Below are 20,394 nucleotides of genomic sequence, written 5' to 3'. Positions count from 1 at the left end.
CACAACCATTGGAACCTTGCAATCTGCAGCCTTGCTTAGATTTATTTAGATCCCAATATTCTTCTAACATGCTTTAAAAAAGAAGAATCAGAAAGAAATGTAATATATAACCATGCTGAAAGATTTCAAGCTCTCGTGTGATAGTATAAACATTTCAACAGAGGAAACTGGAAAGTTAATGGACTAATAAGGCTTTTAATTTTCACCGCCCAGTCATAGCGCTCAGGCCATATTCTAATTCAGTCTTGGCAAGATATCCATACTCTCATTAAACCTTTACTGGGGATTATATTCCATGCCCTGGGCAACATATATCCCACATTTTGGTAAGGCCACTTCTTTTCACTTCCATTCTTTATCTTTTCAGCTGGTGCAATTCTTCAGAGCTTCTCATACTTGGCTTGGGTTTTCCTCTGCAGTTTCCTCTTCATCTGTTTCTTTCTGTTTATTGAACATGCCTTTGTAGAGGGCTTTCTCCTTTTCATAGTCTTTGCTGAGCCTCTCTTCCACACGCTGGAGCTGTTTCTTCACATTGGCATCTAAATAATATACAACCATTAATGATATTCTTTTCTAAAATATTCATTTTTTTACCCTCTACAGCTGGTGCTGTGACATACAATACAAAATAATGTAAATCATACTTTATGTATATTTTTTAGAATGAATAATTGTAATTATAGAATTTTTATATTGTGTGCTGCTCCAGCATTTGAACGTCTGTGTTAAGTGACCCCAAAAAACAACAACAACATTGTTACAGCAGTGGAGAACAAAAACCAAAATGATTTATGTTGTTTGAGAATTAACTAATGATATTTTACAGGTTTTTGAAAAAGACAGTACAATATGTAACATGCCTCATCTCGGCAAAACACTAAATCGACCCAAGTTAACCTAGACTCTTAAAACGGCAGTCTTAAGAAGAAGAAAGTGGCACAAGTAAAGACAATATAAGCTCAATTCCCTAGCACATGCATTAACCAACTCCATGTCATGCGTTAGCTAGTTCAGAAATTGATATACTTACAGAAACACATCTGCATAGACAGATGGATGATACTGGTTAGAGTATGGCAGTAATAGTCGAGGACTGTCCATGATTTTATGACGGCTTGTGTGAGTGTGAATTTACAGATAAACTGATGCATTATTATGTGTACTGTCTAGAACTTTGTTTCAATTTTACTTCATTTTACTTTATTGTTTCATGTTAAATGTCAGATGTCTTTCATATAATGAAAACCTTAACATACACTAATAAAGAATACGCAAATGCCACTTTTTGATTGAATTTTGTTGAATGAACCCGTTATTTTCTTAGTCCCCTTGACAAAAAAACTATCAAAAAAATGTGTCAGGTTGTTCACCGTCCTAAATTACACTCAATCACAACTGATCAGTTGCACAGACTGTACAGAATCTTACATCTACAAAAAGTGAGGGGGGTGTTTAAAAGGATATTCATGCCTTTAAATGTACAAGTCAATTTTTTTACCATTTGGTTTCCCTCTGCTGGCCTGGAGGAGGTATTGTTGAGCTGTCTGAGTATCTCCTAGCTCCAGGGTGGCTACTCCAGCTCTGTACAGGGCTTTAATATCTCCAGGCCTCCACTGAAGTACCTTCAAACTGTACTCCTGCACACGGGCATAGTCCACAAGTTCACGCTGAAGTAAGCATGCTGGAAATCAAGGGAATATTTTAGAGCAGGGTACAGATGTCTGAAAGCAGACAGTAATAATTTCTTAATGTGATTATTTTATAATTGTTTTATTTTGACCAGGTAACATTTTATTGTAGTCATCATGTTAATCAGTATGAAATTACACCTTTTAAGGTGAAAATTACATGCAAAGACACATGGATTATAAGCAATACTCTATTCAGGCTATTCAGCGAATGTGTGTAATATTCAGTAATTTTCTTTTGTGATGCATGTTTGCAAACATTAGCAGATGGGAAAGAGCTGCCTCAGAAGCATTGAACTTAAATCAACTTAAATCAACACTACGCTTGCAAAATTCTGGGCAATCTGCAACCATTGCTCTATAATAACAACACCACCTACCTGCTAGGTTGTTATAGCAGTCAATCTGTGTGCTCCTGAACAATTCATCTTGCTCGGGTGTGAGTGTAGGAGACTGGGGTCTAAAGACCTTAAGACTTGACATCACTTCTGAGTCCAGACCACGAAGCACAAGCAAGGCACGGTGATAACGTCCAATGGCACTGCGGACATTTTTTCCCCTGTAAAACGCATTACCCTCAGTTTTTAAGCGCACGGCTTCAGACAGCTGGGAGTCCACCTGCGAGTCGGAGCCTCCAGTAGCACCCATGCTCTGCACCCATGATGTAGAGCAGCTCTCTGCCTCCGAGACTCCATCATCAGCTGCATCAGACTCCTGCCAAACACAAGTGTCAGCCAGGCAATATACACTTCCAAAGATGATACAAAAAAAATTTCACAATCTCAGAACAACCGTGAGCCCTGTTCAATCTTTTTTTTTTTTTTTTTAATTTGACCCCAGTGTTTGTTTCTACAATTTATATGTCGGCTTTCTTATTAAGTGACCACTGGTAACAAAGGGTTTTTGTTGTATAGGACCTAACAGCTAAATCTTACTGTCTAAAAGTTATCCCTAATGTTTACATGTTTACACACCAGAAACTCACCATGTGACGTCACCAGGGCAGAAAACTATTAGCTTCTCACAAAAATACAGGACCGACTAATGAATCTGTACTTGTTTTTTTTTTTTTTTATCCACACCACAAACAACTCAATGTAAACACACTGCATGTGTTTCAGAGTGAACTTGCCCTTTAATGAGTCAGTGCACAGTGCACCCTGTAGTGCTGGAGGTGCTTTCAGATTTGACTTTTTCTCCCAATTTACAACTCAGTTTTCAGGTTTTGCTCGAGTACACGATGATCCCTGTGTGTAGTATTATTATTATTATTATTAGCATTTAGCATATCCAATATATCACCATGGAAACTCTGTCCTTTGCTAATGTTTTGAATGAGAAGCACGCATTCATGCTAGCCAAACTAAAATAGGGCACAGGCACAAAACACCAAGAAACGATGTCCCCCTTTACCTTATTGTCCATTAGTGTACGTTCTAAGTTGGTTAAATATTAACGCGCTTCTTATTTAAGAAACCAAAAGTGATTAAAGCGCTAGAAATTTCGTCGTTCTTCGTTTATGGTGTTCAGATTTCAGTTAAGCTCAGACACTTTACCGCCCCCTAGTGTCACTAAAGAAACATTACCGTAAACTCGGATAATGGATAATGGAGATTTAGTAAAAAGCTATCTAAAAGTTTTACATTTTAACTCGTCAACATGGGATAGTCTTTTTAATTAAAAATTCATTCCCCGTGTACGGGATGTTGTCAGTCAATGTTGTTGACATTTTGATTGGGTGATGCTGTAGACATGGATGAGCAGAAGCACATATGGGTTATGCCATTTTTATTACACTGCTATGTGCGCCACCCTTTTATAAACTGTCATTCATTCAGCTTCAGTAAATGTTTTCTGCTGGTCAGGGTCATGCTGGATCAAGCCAGGAACACTGGGTGCAAGGCAGGAAAACAGCAGGTGAAAACACAGTGATGTCCTGCTTTTGGACTCCATGTCCATTGTAGAGGACAAAACACATAATCATTCACCCTAGGAGCAATTTATCATAAACAATCCACCTATCAGCATATCTAGGGGTGATGGAGGCGCGAGGCATACAACATACAATGATCTTTTTAAGTCTAGTGATCCAACTTACTAAAAATTCTTAATCACTATTTATTTGGTCTGTATCTATTTTGACTCTGGAACTAGAAATTTCCCCTCCATAAAAAATAAATAAATGATTTATTTTATTTTTATTTCAATTTTATATTTATTTGTTTATTTTATTTTATTTTCCCTCCCTAATGCCAATTTCACCACCGATTCTGACCCAATATTTAACACCTTAAAGACACAAATTTATCTTGGCTATTAATCACAACCTATCATGCCTTTCTAACTTATCAGCACTTGTGCATTTGGTTTCATTACATCTATCTTATGCTGAATGACTGCTAGAATTTTCCACAGTGGTGCATGTAGGTTATGTTTAAACGATTCTACACTGAATTCTATTGGAACGCTCGAGTCCTCAGTGATTACGTCACAAAGGCGGAATTCCATTCGACTCAGTGCTCCCTACATTAGTGCACTACATATTTGTGTGTGTGTGTGTGTGTGTGTGTGTGTGTGTGTGTGTGTGTGAGCGAGAGAGAGAGAGAGAGAGAGAGAGAGAGAGAGAGAGAGGGAGCGTAATTTGGGACCGAGCCATCGTGCCTAGCAGATCTCTGATGGGGAGGAACCCAGGAACCCAACAAATACGTGCTGGACGTGACTTTTGTGGATAATGACTGAAATTTCTACCACTTTACAGCAAGAAGCGTAAAGCGCAAGAGCACGTGAGTGACGTGTCCGGTGTTTGTGCAGCATTGCGAGGTTTTTAACAGCAGAGTGAAAGCATGGAGCTGGACCGGAGACTCTTGCTGGCGCACTGCGCTGCACACGCCCTGTCCGTTATCGCAGGCCTGCTGGTGGTGGTGCCGTTAGCGCTGAACGGCTCGGCGTTTAAAGGCCGCTGTGCGCTCTTCAGTCAGGGTTTCTGGCGCTCCGAGAACCAGAGCGCTAGCGGCGCACAGCTGGACGCACAGGGGACACACTTGGTGGTGCAGCAGTGGGGACCACCGGCCGCCTGCCAGTTCGCTACGTTTGTTGGCGTGTTCACGGTGCTGTACGGAGCTACACAGAGCTGGAGGAGTTTATTTTACCTCCACCGCCGCCACGACGAGTGAGTTTATAAACAACAACAACAGCTTGGATAGAGACCATGAAGATATACTGAACATCAGAGTTTAGAATAGTCAGTGCGTAATAATAGTAACATTAACATTTGATATTATTATTGTTATTATTATTATTGTTGTTGTTATTTTTATTACTATTATTATTATTATTATTATTATTATTAATCAATAACTAATGATAATGATTAAATACAATAATAAATAAAGTATATTTTAATAATAATAATAATAATAATAATAATACTGGTTATTCTAATATCTGTTTCAAGTTTATTACGAGCAGACTTGATAGCTTAACAATGCTTCTAGTAATACATTTGCACTGCATAAACCTCTAACTAGATTTACATGGCATTAGCATTGAAATAGCATTTCATTTTAAGTTAGTATTGATTTATTAATTAATACATTTATTTATTAAGATTAAAATAGAGTCCTTTAGCTACAGAGTATACTAAAAGAACTGTAGTATTTTGGTGAATTTCTTTTCCCCAAGGTAGAAACCAATGTACCACAGTGTTCCTGAGGTTCAGTTATGTAACATTAATAGTTTTTCTAGGTTTCCCAGTCACTAAAAATATAGTTGGAATAATATTGTGTTCAATATTTAGAGTAGTAAAGGTGCGATGCGTACCTGGACAAGTGTGATGTGCAAGTGCAGAAGCTACATTCTTGCCTGTGTCTGTGTTGCAGCACCTTGTTCTCAGCCTTTCTCACGCTGCTGCTGAGTCTCTGTGTGCTCTTCCTTTCTGGAGGAGCAAGTGTGATTCTGACCCTCGGCCTAGTGTCCTGGTGCAACACCGTCACTGATAACAACACCCGACCTTACAGGTGAGATCATCCAAATATTACAGTAAGCTAAGTCAATGCCATGGGATTTGCTTTTGAAACATTATTTAGTTTTCATCATGGTTTACATGTTTTAGGGAGTGTGATTTTTATAGCCTTTAAATCTGACAATGAGGCTACTATGGCTGTGGTATTTATGGTAAATTTGTTTTATACATATTAGATTAGAGTCTCTTATTTGGTGTTTAATTTTAGCTTGTATTTAAACCCAGCCTAACATGTGCCATTAATGTCGATTTAAGACTGCAATGTTATTTGAGATGCATGCAAAACAGTGTCTGATTCATGACCCGGTTCTAACTTCAGTTGTGCAGAGTCACAATCTGTGCCCCTCTACTTGGATGTGGAAACCTCTTCATTTTACTCAGAGCTCACTTGTGCACAGGTACTGCATGCCCTTACACTATCACACTTTACTATTACAGTTTTTACTTCAAGAAAGGAGAAGAACATTGCTTTTTTTTTACCTTCCCTGTGATTTTACTGTGAGTGTTTTTAGTTAAGTGGTTGACTGGGTAAATAATGTCTCACTCTGTCTCTTTCTGGTCTGCAGATCTCTCTGTGGTGTGTAACAGCTCTGTGGTTGGTTCACTCCATTCTGTCCTTCCTGAGACTCTACCACTCTCACAGTCAGCACATCAGCGGACCGTGTCTGCCCCGAGAGAAGGAGCTCCTGCTGGGCCAGTCTCATGTAGATTGTCCATGTCAACACCCTCACCCTCCACAACCACCTGCCGTCTTCATTTAAGCTATCCAGAAATGTGCTCTTATATGTTGATCCACAAATCACAAGCTTTCTAGTGTTGTGTAAACTAGGTTTGTAGAAGTGGTAGCATAAAAAGTTGCAAGATTTCAGAAGAAGAAGCTTCATCTTTCAGATGGTACATCGTGTAATGCACTATAAACCTGTCCATGCATGTCTGTGAAAAGCATAATGACCACTTTAAACAAAAATCTAGAAAAACCAAGATTGAGAAATCTCATTACAAATAAGCTATATGTATTGTTTACACAATAGTCGTTACCTATCGTCCTGTAATATTGTTTGTGATAACCCTTAACTGTGTTGCAACTATACATGTGATTGTACCAACACAAGCACTAAACAGGGTCGTTAGTATTTAGTGTTCTAGGTCAAACGTCTTTTAATGACATGCAGTGACATTTGCAGAAAGATAAATGTTGCAAATGTCTTTCAATATGCAAGGAAAAGTTTGACTTAAATTTGATGTAAAGTGAATGGGAAGGAAGACTAGCCTGATGCTAGTTCAGTTCAGACCCATGTTGCTTTACTGTAAACGTACATTAATATGCATGCTTCTCTTGCATGAGTGTACGTTCGTGCGCTGCTTAAACTCTTTCTCCCTGCCACATGAAGGTTTCTTGTATGATGCTGTGTGTGTGGATGCAGCTCTGAGGAAACAACCACTGCAGAGGTGCCAATATTTATCATTGAGTCATAGCATTTATGATTTTAGACGCCTTAATTATTACATATATAAGACCAGATTTTTTTCCACACTTTTCTTACTGTTATTTGGTGTGTATCTGGAAAAAATACCATTAGCTATCTGGTCCAGAGAATAAAGCCCTTGTTACTAGTATTGGCATCTCTGTTCTATTTACCCCACTTGGGTCCCTGGTCGTAATTCAGAATGTAATATCAGTCGGGGGAAGCAAATAAAGAATTGAAGGAATGTGCACCATGCCTTTGACCTCTGACCTCCCTGAACTGAGTGGCTGTGGTGACACACACATAGCTGAGAAAGAAACTGGAGGTAAAGAGAGAGGAATGCATGTAAATCTAATTATTGCTAATGCTTAAATGTTTTATACTTCTGTTTGTACCGCTATTGTATCTATCCTTCATTTGATATCAACTTGGGAATAATAAAAAAAATAACAAAATCCATTGCCACCAATGTAAAGTGTCTGTTATTAAGTAAAATAAAGAAGGGAAGTAAATAAGACAAGACACTTAAAACAACAGGGTTGCAGACCCTTAAATATATTTGTCAATATTCTGTTATTAAAGTACCTGATTGTAAGTGTTAAAGCAAGTGCTAAAAACAAACATACAAATAAACAAAAAAAAAATACCACATTAAGAAACTCTCGCCTTCTCAAAGCACACATCTCTTAAAGGGAATGTTTTTGACACCAGTAGAAATATCGATGCAAACTATGTGTCAGTTACAAAGTTATAGGGAGTGTAACAATGCTACAGTAACCCAAAGAAAACTAACACAAAGAATATATCATTAAAACTAAAATAATGGATTCTGAACTGCATAAATGTAGAATAATTAGAAAGCCTATGTAGGTCTTGAACGTTGCTATTAAGATCATTTAACACGGCTGTTAGCTGAAATTTCACATTTGTCTCATCAAAAAACCATGCAAAGACCCAGGTTGAAAAGTTTGTAAGTAATCTTGTCTGCACATTAGCCTTTGATACAGAATGTTTCTGAATAATATCCCTGCCATGAATTCCAGCTCACAATGTTCACTTTTTGTTAATACCCTGGTTAGAGTTAAGTTTGAGTGTGACAGAGAAGTCTAACAGAACACACACTTCAAAAATTACGATTAAAAATCACTCGTTAGTGTACTGACACTTTCAGGAAAAATCACTGTGTCACTCTTTCCATTACCTGTCCAAGTTTTCTCCCAGAACACGATGCAGATTAAAAAATATATTAAAAGCTGTGTCATAATTAATCTTCCATTAATTAAATGTGGTAAAAGTAATAAAAATGCTTACCAGCTAAATTACAGAAAAAATATTGTTTAGTTTGAGAACTGTCTTCCCAAAATTGCAGCAAAGTCTGTGCACTTCATCATACTAGAAATACTGGATATTGTAAACTATATACTGGCATATATTCACTTAAATACAGCTTAAAGGCTTGAAGGTTAAGGTAATGTAGTTAAATTGATTCCCTTATTGCTCTTATGCTACAGTATAATCCTTTCTAAACAACACTGCACCTGCTGTGAAACAAGACCATGATTTGACCAGCTGCTTAAACAGAAAAAATTGTCTTCTGCTTCCTCTTCTCTTTCTCTTTTGGTGTCTCTCTTTGTGTTTGCTTCCTTCACAGTCCCTTGTTATAGGTCAGCATCTTGCAATCAGTTGCCATGGCAATTTCCGGCTCAAGGTGAGAAGCCTCAATCTGTGAAGTGTGAAAATATGATTAGCAGGAAACAGCTCACTGCCAAATACACCTATTATTATTTGGGAAAACTTGAGATAAGCTGTGAAAAATACTTTACTAGACTTAGAGTTCAAAATAATTCAAGATGCACATAGAGTTACAAAGAGCTGAAGGATCTGATCTTACCTGAGACATCTGTGGGAAGAGGCTGATGGCGAGAGGCAGAGAGAGACCGAACACGGCCAGGCACACCAAGCTGTGGACAGGCAGCATGAGCCGACGATGGGCCTGCATCAGTGGCAGTCTGTGGGGAAAAGAAACACCAGACAATTATTACTGGGGAAATTTACTGGAGACATAAATGCTGGACTAACATACTTGAAATTTTATGTTTATTCAAAATCAAAAGTGACATACATTTAAGCTAATGTTAAAAGTTTCAAGTTTCAAGCTCATTTTATTTCTAGAGCACATTTTACACAACCGAAGTTGACCAAAATTATGTGTGTACATCCAGACATAAAAAGTGAAACAAAAAAAGTTACTAATTCTAATAAATGGACATAGTTATTAATCTAAAAATACAGTAAAACTGTAATAGGTAGGGAATAAACCTCAATAGTGTGTGTTTTTTATGCTTACTGTTCTAGAAAGTATGCAAAGCAAGTTATCACTTAAATATCACCATCGTCTGGCTTTGTTTCCTCTCATGAAGTTAATAGTACACAAAACAAAAAATACAGCATAGATTTTTCCACAGACTTTCCTGTGTCTGTAAATGTAGAGTTATTGTTCCTCTGTCACTGGTGACGCCGTTAAAAAATGCTAAATAAATGTCTTCTTACAGAAAGCTTCACTATAGTCGCAATTACACACTAATTCTTTTGTGGACAGTCCAATAAATTTCATTTATGTGAACTGTATAGAAACAGTAAGTGTTTTTTTTCCATAAGAAAATAACTAAACAAGGTGCTGCTATACAAAATTATTTAACACCTTCTGACCACGTGCACATTCTACAGAGATGTAGTATTAAAAAGCTGAATACTTCTCCACAAAGGCCATGATGATAGGTGGGAGGACAAATATAGGTAGCGGCAGGACCACTCGTGTAAACGCTGTCTCCATCAGTGCCTGTGGAAAAGAAAATAACCAGATCCTTCTTAATTCTTATGTTTTTTTAAGTGAAATTTTCAGTGAAAGTCTATATAGATAGATATAAAACAATGAAGGGAAGCAGAAATCCACTGAAAATAGATCTGTGATCTAGAGAAAAAAATGACCAGATTATCCTATACATGTGTTTGTGGTGAGGCTTCAGATTACAGTTGTAACAGTACACAGGAATTTGTCACTGAATCACTCACATGTTTGGCTGCTATCCGTGAAGATCCCACCACATTCCCATTGGAGTCTAACACATCAATTCCCTCTGAGAGTTCGTTGTGCCTCATGAGAGCCACATTGCACACATTTGCACTAGCTGTAAAAAAAAAAAAAAAAGGTAATGGAAACATCGGTGCTCCTGAGCAAACAAGAAGAACCAACGTTCATACTGTTGATACTCCTGTTGTGCTTTTTGAGGTTTTTTTTAGAGATAAATCACAGCACTGACAAAATGACCTACTGTAAAAGCAATCTGGTGTCTGTTATAGAGCACAAATGCAACTTGTGGTGTATCATGAGAGTGAAGTGACGTTTCACAAATCTGCCTCTAAATTTTGACTAATATGACATTTCATCTAGACACAGCAGCCAGATTTGAATGATTTGATTGGGATGTTATTTATTTTATCAGGAAAGCACATTACACACCTACAGCAGGAAAAGGAATGAATCTCTGTATGATGAGTCTGGTGGCTGGGTTAAATTTCCTGGATTTCTCTATAAGCACATTCAAACCAACCTAAAACAAAACCCAGCAGAGTTCATGTGTCAAAACTACTACATAACAATTGAACAACATTCTTCACCGCATAACAGTAAATCACTATTAAGTTTAGTATTAGAATACACATTAAAATACATTTATTTTACATTAAAATATTAAGTTTCACAGAAGTCATATTAAAAAAACAGACCGCGATTGAGACTGCACTTGTTACAGCTCCCAGGTAGCCCTGGATAAATCTGGATGTTGGTGTGGGCTGGAAAGAGAAACGTTTCAGTATCAGGTTAACATTCCGAAGTATCTGGAGACTATCCTGTACACTTCTGAACACACACACACACACACACACACAAATATACACAGCCTACACACACACACACACACACACACACACACACACACACACACACACACAAATATACACAGCCTGGCGTGCTGACAGTCTGGGGTCTGGGAGCAGATGCAGAACAGATGTCCTGCCTAAAGCTGCAACTAAAGCCCATTCACACGGAAGTGACACAAAGCTTTGCTTCACTGCACTTCACTCTGCATGAACATTAAATATTATTGAGAAACTGACCTTAATAAAGTGAGTTAAGCCATTGTACCTTTGTAGCATTGCGGTTGGCGTAGTTTACACAAGCGTTATGGCTCTGGTTTAACCACTGTGGGGAAGACAGGACAATAGTTAGAAAGTTCTTCTTCTTATTTTTATTATACTCTTATTAGTTATTATATACAAAAATGTGGCAGATCGTTGCTACATCTAAACGCAGTCTCAGTCAGTCATTTATTAAGATGTTCTTTAATGATGTATTATGTCATCAATGATTAAACCACAGTGCGTTTGAGCTCTTAAACTCAGAAGGGCGATTAATGTTTCAGCTGTAACCGTACAGATAAAACCACAGTTTGATATTAATGTGCTTGCTTTAATAGGTTATAGTTTACATTAAAGCTCATTCACTGAGCGCAAAGTACGGCAAATGCTTCACATAAACAAAAACCTAAAAATCAAATAAATCAACTAAATTAAATACATTTATTAAATAAAGCAAACTATGTAATCATTAATAGGGTGAAACATCATGTAAGAAGACATTTATTTAGATTTTATAGAAGAACTCTCACTGACAGAAAACTTTCTGACTTTACTAAATGCTGACACTTGAGACTCCTTCAGTCTGTTAATAATTATCTGAATCTCTTTGTCAGTAAGAACATAATTTTTCTTTGGGTGACTTTGTGCTTTTGGGTTTTCCAATATCATGACAAGATGCATTTTTTGTGTTAAAAAAGATAGAGGCTGGTGAGGGAACAATTGTTTATAGCTGTTTGTAACTCCGCTTTTTCATATAAAAAATTGTGTTTAATTTAATTTCCTCCTTAATATATATTTTATGTCTGCATAATTTGTGTATATGCATTAGTAATTTATCTGTTTATTGTTTTTGGGTAATGTTTCTGCTTTGTAAAGCAAGCTTGCATATGAGAAATTCACATTGCAAATGAAACGTCTCAGTAGTAGTAGATGTATCAGTAATAGTAAGAGATGTAGTATTAGATGTAGTAGTTGTTGTAGTAGTAGCAGTGGAAGATGTAGTAGTTGTAATCATAATAGTAGTAACAGATACAGTAGAAGTAGCAGTAGAGGATGTAGTAGTAGTAGATGTACAAGTTGTAGTAGTAGTAGTAGAAGATACAGCAATAGTATATGTATTATAATTAGTAGTAGAATTATTAGTTGTAGTAGTAGTATATGTAGTAGTAGTACTGTAGATGTTGTAGTAGGAGTAGGAGTAGATGTAGTAGATGTAGTTGTAGTATATGTAGTAGTAGTAGTAGCAGTAGTAATAGTAGTATATGTAGTAGTAGTAGCAGTAGTAGCAGTAGTAGTAGTAGTAGTAGTAATAGTAGTAACCAATGCAGTAGTAGTAATAAATGAGTTAAAAAACTTTATGACACATAATTCTTTAATTACTAGTACCAGTACTAGTTGATGTAGTTTACCTGCCAGAACACAGTGGATGCCAAAGTCTGGTTTGGAAGGAGAAGTCCAACTACCTGCAAGATGTATACAGACATTATTAATCCTACAAATTCATTTACATTTTAGTGCATCCAATAAAATACCTAAACCTTCCACAAAAATCTATAACCACTAAAATAATTAAATTAACTTTCAGCAAAATTGTGCAAACACTTACTATGGGTGTTCCAAATGGAACATAACCTAAGAAAGAAAAGAACATTTGGTAGAAAAGAAACAAAACTAATAGAGACACAAATGAAAAATCATTTTACTCCTGGGCATTTTTAGTCTTCTTAAACTGTACATTTATCTGAACCAATGCAATAAATACAATAACCGCCTCAACACACAAACATCATTAAAGTAATTTATACTTACTGCTATCAAGCTGTCTTTCTACCTTTCTAACCCGTGTACACATGAACCACATCCCTGCAGCTACTTTAGATTAAAGCTCTGATGAGGACATTTATATAGCTAGAATATATAAACCTCTTACCCTGACTGTAAAAGCTGTGAACATTCTGATGAAGATTTAAAGGGGATTTAAGAGCTACATTAGCTCCTTTGCTTTAGGGTGCAATGTCTAATAGGAAAAAAATGGATATTTATGCTATCAGCCTTATTTCAGCTGAGTATATCAGCAGCCTACTTGAAATTCAAACGAGACGCTTTTAGCTTAGCATAAATCCTATTGGTCCTTTATCTCCATTCAAATGAATCTGTGTTAAGAATATCTATCTGAAATTTATGAATATATGTGAATTTGTTAATATGTTATATGTATGGGAATAGATTCTCAAGTGAAATATAAAATCTGATTATAATATTTTCCATGAACATAGATTCAAAAAAAGATTCAAATCTCAGCTGGTACAGACAATGAGAAATGTGATTTATGAAGAGATATTTAATGATAGCTCTTTGTTACAGGTCTGTTAAACAAGTAAAAAAAAATAAGTAATTGTTGTCTTTTTACTATAGCAAATTGTGCAAAAATTCAACAAACGACACCAAAGTTATTCCTAATTTACTCTATTGAGCTGTTTCTTTTCTGCACAAAAATGACATTTTATAACAGCATGTAACATTGCTAAGTTTCATTACATTTCAATTTTTCACATCAGAGGAAAACACTGACATTCAATCAATATTTTCAATTTACAGAATATTTTATACCTTAGCCTTGGCCATTAGCTACTTTATGCTGAGGGTCTTATATCCCCCAGTTGCCTAGCAACAGTGTTCTTGCAACTTGTTATCAGCTATGCTACATCTAGCCAGGGAGTGAAATAAGTGGAACAAATCATGACTGCTCTCATTTTAATCTTATTTATTTATGGTTAGGAACACAGAAATTAAAGTTTTGGGTAGATGTAGCATTTATATGATAAAGAAACATGCTGATGAATCATGCAGTGATGACTATGATGTAATATTTTACTTGTGTTATATTTGTAATAATAATAATAATAATAATAATAATAATAATAATAATAATGTAATCATACCTGACATGCGAAAAGGCATAAAGATTTTCTGTCCCGTGTCAGGATGAATAATAGCCTGCAGTGAAATTAAATCTCATCAAGTTACACGTAGAGCAGATGAAGATAAACATATTTCTCAATCAATGTCACATTTAACCCATTGCTGCCTCTTCCAGAACTGAAAGCTATTGTGACTTTATTTATTACTTAATTTTACTAAATTAAGACTTAATATGTTGACCAGCTTTTTGTAGACATTGTGTTATTTTATGTTGTTTCAACCTTAAGCCAGTTATCTAGCTATCTCTGCAAACTACAAATACTGTTTGTCTGGGGTTAAATGCTCAATAGTATCTAAATTATCAATGTCAATCTTTTTAACACATTTCAAAACATTTTATACTCAATTTATCCAATTGTGTGTCTGGATACTGATTATACATTCATCTAATATTAATTGAAATAGGTTTCTAAAATAGGTTTCTATTAGACAGAATCAAGAGAGATCTCACTCACTGACTGAATTAACATGAACAGTGAACATATAGGATTACCTGTTTCACCTTCTGAGCATCCCAGAGCTGAACAACAGAACAAAAACATTATAAAAGAGTAAAAGTCAAGAGGGAAAGATTAAATTCTTATATATAGTACTGTGAAAAGTCTTAACCACAACAAGAATTTTGCTAATTCTTTAAAACAAATATGATACAATATAATATAAATTATATATATATATATATATATATATATATATATATATATATATATATATATATATATATATATATATAAAATTATATAATATAATTATAAAGGGGGGCACAGTGGCTTAGTGGTTAGCACGTTCGCCTCACACCTCCAGGGTTGGGGGTTTGATTCCCGCCTCCGCCTTGTGTGTGTGGAGTTTGCATGTTCTCCCCGTGCCTCGGGGGTTTCCTCCGGGTACTCCGGTTTCCTCCCCCGGTCCAAAGACATGCATGGTAGGTTGATTGGCATCTCTGGAAACTTGTCCGTAGTGTGTGATTGCGTGAGTCAATGAGAGTGTGTGTGCCCTTCGATTGGTTGGCACTCCGTCCAGGGTGTATCCTGCCTTGATGCCCGATGATGCCTGAGATAGGCACAGGCTCCCCGTGACCCGAGGTAGTTCAGATAAGCGGTAGAAGATGAGTGAGTGAGTGAGTGAGAATATAATTATAATAAAAATAAATAGTTTTTAAATAAAAACCATTTAAAATAAAATAAATAAATCTGCCAGTTACAGGTAAATTCCAAGAAAATATAATACTACTATTAATACTACTACTAATAATATGATGTTATTGTTATTTTATTAGTAGTAGTAATAGTAGTAGTAGTAGTAGTAGCAGTAGTAGTAACAATATTATAATTATAATTATCATTATATTAAAAATTATTATTATTTATTATTATAATTTTGTTGAATCAGGAACTATTACTTAATATGCTTATACCATACATAGTACTATAATGTTGTTACAATAAAGTCAGAAGAGTTTAATAGTGATTTCTTGCTGCCTTACTTGTTGATCCGTTGTTCCAGGTGGAAGAGTCCCATGTTTAAAATCATCCAGGAGAGCAACACATTGCTTTAAGTGAGCCTGGAGGGATGAATTCAGAATTCAAAAAAATACAGAATTCTTTGGAAATGCTGTAATGAGGAGTTTATACACTTTTAATGGCCTCAAATTCAAACAGACTACTGCCTATTATTTTCAATATGTCCAGAAAGTGCTTTTTACCTCTGATACAAAAAGAGTTCTGGGGTCGATGATGTCTGCAAAGTGTCTGAACCTGCCGAGGAAGGAGCTCTGCAGGACAACAACAACCAAATCAAGAGCTGCTGATTTGATGCAAACCCTGCCTGAGGACTAAGCCTGAGGACTGAACATACATTTAATGCTGCACTGATTTTGACCTGCTTGTAAAAGCAGATTTATTTGATTCTTCTAGTACAACATGACAACAGCAATGAAAACTGTCTGCTATAAAAGACAGCAGATAGCAATAACAGCGAAGCAAAACATCATAAAAAATAAATGCTGGGTACTAACTAGTGATGAATATGCATGTAGAGTATATATAAAAGAAGGCTATAAAATAATGCTATAAAAATATAGTGTGCAGTTTTGTGAGCACCTCCATGGACGGTTTACAGCCCCCTCCTGTTTCTCAAATCCAGGGTTCACTGTGTGCTCCCACAGTCTTGTGATCTAACACTACTGTTCTGTGCTAAAGATATAATGGAGTCTATGTTAGTGGGGTGCCAGTTTCTTCAAGCACACCCTACTGGTTATTGTGAGTTGGCCCCACACCTACTGGTTGGTGGGAATAAAAGGGGGAAATAATAAACAGGATGGATAGAGGAGGGGGTGACTCATGGGTAATTGAAAATTGCTGTCACTCAACCCACTAAGTAATCTAAAGCTTGTGCTGCCTCTGCAGGTTCATTTCTTTTAATGTCTTAAATTAAAATCACTATAGCATGTTTTTTTTTCAAAAACAAAGTTTTTGCAATCACTATGTATTGTTTCACAGGAGATACTGTATATAGTCAGGTCCATTAATATTTGGACACTGACAAAGCGCTTGATAAAATACCCCCAAGAGTATTTTGACTTCAGTAAGTGAAATGCTGCTCCATTGGATTCAGGTCAGATGATTGACTTGGCCATTGCAGAACATCCACTTCTTTGCCTTTAAAATCTTCAATTCGTTTTAAAGCATTTGACTGAATTTGAATCAGTAGCAACTTCATATTATTCTCTTCCCATCATTCTATTACAAGTTGGTCCTTGATTCAGCTGTGAATAGGATGTTGTTACAGAACTGTACAGGCTTTTATAATGTATTTGGCAAACTCCAAACTAATCTTTTTTAGTCTTTGTTCACACACTATGGTAAAACCCCCTGTATCGGGTGAAAATACTCTTTTGATTGTTGCCTGGAGGGTGTTTGTTCGTCTGGCCAACTGTTGTGAAGGGGTTTTTCTTCACATCTCACAATCAAGTAATTTTAGTAGGTGATTGGTGCAAAGATGCAAATACAAATATTTGATTAGACAAATGGTGTTTACTGTAATGTTAAGCTCATTTCCATGAGAAAAATTATTTTGACTTTGAAGATCAGGCTGTGAACCGACTCATCTTCCAGATCAAGTGAGAAGAGTTATACTATGTCTGAGAGCATTTTTTCTGGATCATATTTTAAGGCAGAGTCAGAATAAGAAGTGTGTAGCCATTTAAAATAACTTCCTTTTTAAAGGCTGTAGTGTATATGTGACATACAGTAAACAGCATAAACCTCTTCTGAATTTTTTTAAAAGTAATTCTAGCATAATATCTGAGCATTGCATTATTTAACATATAATTGTAAGCTTTAACCAAAGAAAATAATAATAAAAAAGGAAAGGATAAATTACCCCACTCCACCTGCCTTAATTCCAGTAAACTCCATCTTATCTGTATTAAAAACACCAAGTATCCGATGCTGTTTAAATATATTGTGTGGTATCTTGTAGCCTCTAGAAGAGAACAGTGATTGAAATGACAACATACTGAAGATGATGATCCAAGCTGAAATGTTTGTCTAGCCTTCATACTGAATCACTGATCTGAGTAGATGTCTGCATTCTTGAGTCTTCATTCGGAAGAAAACATGTAGAAAACATTTAATCAGCTCAGTGACGGTGTTTGAGTCTTGAGTATTAGTCTAGCTTGGTGACTGCTGCTATCGCCTTATTCTTTTCCTTTTTTCATGCCTACTGTTTTAGGGGCCCTGTGGCAGGACATGCCAAGGGTTTATTTGGCAAGCACACAGTGAGACTACCAGTTTCAGTTTGCTGAATCTATGCTATTTCCCTTTCGTTGCACAAAAAAATAAATGAAAATACAGCTCTCAGCATATTGACGCTGTACGATTTTTTTACTTTCATTATTTTTTTGCATCTAGAAAGACAAAAAATATGCCAAGCTCACTGCTTTCCCCACTAATGCTGTTAGTAGGCAATGTTTTTTCCTTTGGTATGTGTGCGGAAGTCTGTGGGAGAAGACACTTGTTAATAATGCATGTGCTTCTGCTCTCTGGAGAATACCCCTCACAGATCACAGAGATGCAGCTAGCTTGAGCCGTGCAAGAACAGAAAAAAACCCTACTGTATCCTTCAGCTGCCCTCAATCTATCTATAAACAGCAGCAAGGGAAACCACGGGCATGTATGGGCAGGAATTTGTGCCATATTTAAAACAAATCACTTTTTACAAACAATATAATATGTAATAAACACTGCTACCACACAGCAAAACCATTACACTGCTCTCTCATTGCATAATGTGCATCCTGGATGCTGGTAAGGAATAAAAAGGCATCCACCTTGAAATCTAGTGCACTCAGCTGAATCTCATTACATTTACCCTGAATGCATTAATAACCTTACATACTGGCTACTCCACTAGACTCATTTATTTTAAAGAAGGCAGTGTTTGGTATTTGTAACTGAAAAGCAATGAACCCTTTATATATATCACTACACTGCACAGTGCACATCCATGTGTTTAAGATAATCATCTGAAGAGGTCTGAAGACAGGAATGAAAGGTTTTTAACTCTAAGGAAAAAGCTACACCATCTATAGCAAATTTTCTAACCACCAGGAACACTGCACTGTACTCCCAAAGCAATCCAAGAACAAATAAAAAGGGACGGCTATGGAGACAGGTTTATTGCACATTTCACCCTTTGCCCTGCTTTTAAAGGCTCCAAAGTCTGCACTAGATATGCTGCACTACTCCCAGTGCGTTTCAGAAAGAAGCCTTTGGCAAACCTCAGCTAATCCAAATACACTGGATGTCATGTAGACTGCATATACGAATGGATGATAGTGAGAAATGAAGACCTAGATGCACATGGCCCTTGTCAGGCGCTAGCAGAGTGTCCCTGTTAGAGAGAGATGACCATGGCGTTGCCATGGAGAATCCCCGGTTTTATATATAAACCCATTCATTTGACCGTAGCGAAGCTCTAATGATGAAGGGCGCTTGTAAAAGACGGACAACTGAAGACAAGCCGTTACTTTGCATTCTTCTCACTGATGTGACCCAGATTTCATAAAACAGGAAGGGGAGCAATTTCCCCTTTCTATGGAGATCATGCAGGGGTAAAAACTGAAGCAGATAACGCAGAGTGAACATTATCGTGAACTTGGGGGAAGTGATCACAAGACCGCACTTGCAACTGGTGCGACTTCATTTAAAATAAAAAATAAAAAGAAGGGAAAAAACGCGACTGGCAACTAGTCGCATAAATAAGTAAAGACAAAGTATGTTTTATCTGGGAATGCAAGCCAAACACTGCTGATCTGACATCAGATCAACAACATTTCCTGCTGCGAATTCGCTAAATTGTCAAGAAAACCCGGCTTTTCTATAGAAGAGGAGAGCATCAACTTTTAATGGAATTCTGGTGCCAGGATGAAGATGATAATGATGATGGAGAGATACAGACAAAGATTTTGTTTTTCATGACCAGCCATCGAGGCTGACACACAAAGCTTCAGTTTGCTGTTAGGAGAACGGAGACACTTCACAGACGCTGTTGTCCTACCTGATCATACCGCGGCTGTCCGAGCTGAAACGCAGGATAAACTGCAACCTCGCTCATTCCTGCAGTCGAGAGCAAGCGGGAAGTAAAGGGCAAGGCTCCGGAGACGGGTTTTTTTAAAGAAGACTCAAGAAAGTAATGAAGCAATCAACCGCAAAGCTACACGGGAACTGTAGTTTCCTGTGGTTAACTCCTGCGCGCAACCAAAGGGGCCAGGATTTCTCCAAACGCGCGCGGAGGGAGTGGCTGCGTTCCCACTGATCTCCATACACTAAATAATGCAAAGTAGTCTAAACCCCAAGTAAGAAATAAAAACCAGTGTTTTAATATTAGAAAGAATTCCAAGCAAATCTTATTAGAAGTTCAGAAAATGTAATTATTCAAATAACCCTTAAAGGACCCTTAGAAAATGGTTTTGCTCTTCTGTTTCCAGTGGAAGTGATTTATATTACTCACTGTCATTCAATCTCACAGTTAATGGCTA

At 36.8% G+C, this 20,394-nt stretch overlaps 3 protein-coding genes across 4 annotated transcripts; 1 reads left to right on the top strand and 2 right to left on the bottom strand.

The window, feature by feature from the left end:
* Nucleotides 1-16: 16 nt before the first annotated feature.
* Nucleotides 17-5,622, bottom strand: ttc9c (tetratricopeptide repeat domain 9C). 2 transcript variants are annotated; one of them, XM_060886010.1, is made up of 4 exons: nucleotides 5,508-5,622; nucleotides 2,069-2,402; nucleotides 1,499-1,681; nucleotides 17-539 (listed from the first exon to the last, which is right to left on the bottom strand). In XM_060886010.1, exons 2-4 carry the CDS (start codon nucleotides 2,334-2,336, stop codon nucleotides 391-393), a joined length of 600 nt encoding a protein of 199 aa, XP_060741993.1. In that variant the 5' UTR covers nucleotides 2,337-2,402; nucleotides 5,508-5,622; the 3' UTR covers nucleotides 17-390. The 2 variants fall into 2 exon arrangements, with proteins under 2 accessions (XP_060741993.1, XP_060741992.1); XM_060886009.1 differs by lacking the exon at nucleotides 5,508-5,622 and adding an exon at nucleotides 3,102-3,247.
* On the top strand, nucleotides 4,338-7,632 carry zgc:153018 (Transmembrane protein 179-like). The gene is made up of 4 exons (XM_060886008.1): nucleotides 4,338-4,857; nucleotides 5,567-5,704; nucleotides 6,029-6,107; nucleotides 6,276-7,632. The coding sequence occupies exons 1-4, from the start codon at nucleotides 4,532-4,534 to the stop codon at nucleotides 6,468-6,470; spliced, it is 738 nt and encodes a 245-aa protein (XP_060741991.1). The 5' UTR covers nucleotides 4,338-4,531; the 3' UTR covers nucleotides 6,471-7,632.
* Nucleotides 7,633-7,700: 68 nt separating this feature from the next.
* On the bottom strand, nucleotides 7,701-20,102 carry sfxn5b (sideroflexin 5b). Its single transcript, XM_060886007.1, has 14 exons — nucleotides 19,914-20,102; nucleotides 16,057-16,125; nucleotides 15,838-15,915; nucleotides 14,848-14,874; nucleotides 14,315-14,369; nucleotides 12,979-13,004; nucleotides 12,782-12,835; nucleotides 11,380-11,436; nucleotides 10,962-11,027; nucleotides 10,696-10,786; nucleotides 10,248-10,363; nucleotides 9,929-10,014; nucleotides 9,067-9,184; nucleotides 7,701-8,898 (listed from the first exon to the last, which is right to left on the bottom strand). Exons 1-14 carry the CDS (start codon nucleotides 19,968-19,970, stop codon nucleotides 8,821-8,823), a joined length of 978 nt encoding a protein of 325 aa, XP_060741990.1. The 5' UTR covers nucleotides 19,971-20,102; the 3' UTR covers nucleotides 7,701-8,820.
* Nucleotides 20,103-20,394: the final 292 nt, after the last annotated feature.

This window comes from Tachysurus vachellii, chromosome 13 (genome assembly GCF_030014155.1).
Source record: "Tachysurus vachellii isolate PV-2020 chromosome 13, HZAU_Pvac_v1, whole genome shotgun sequence".
Lineage (NCBI taxonomy): Eukaryota > Metazoa > Chordata > Actinopteri > Siluriformes > Bagridae > Tachysurus > Tachysurus vachellii.
This window is presented reverse-complemented; position numbering and strand designations above follow the sequence as displayed.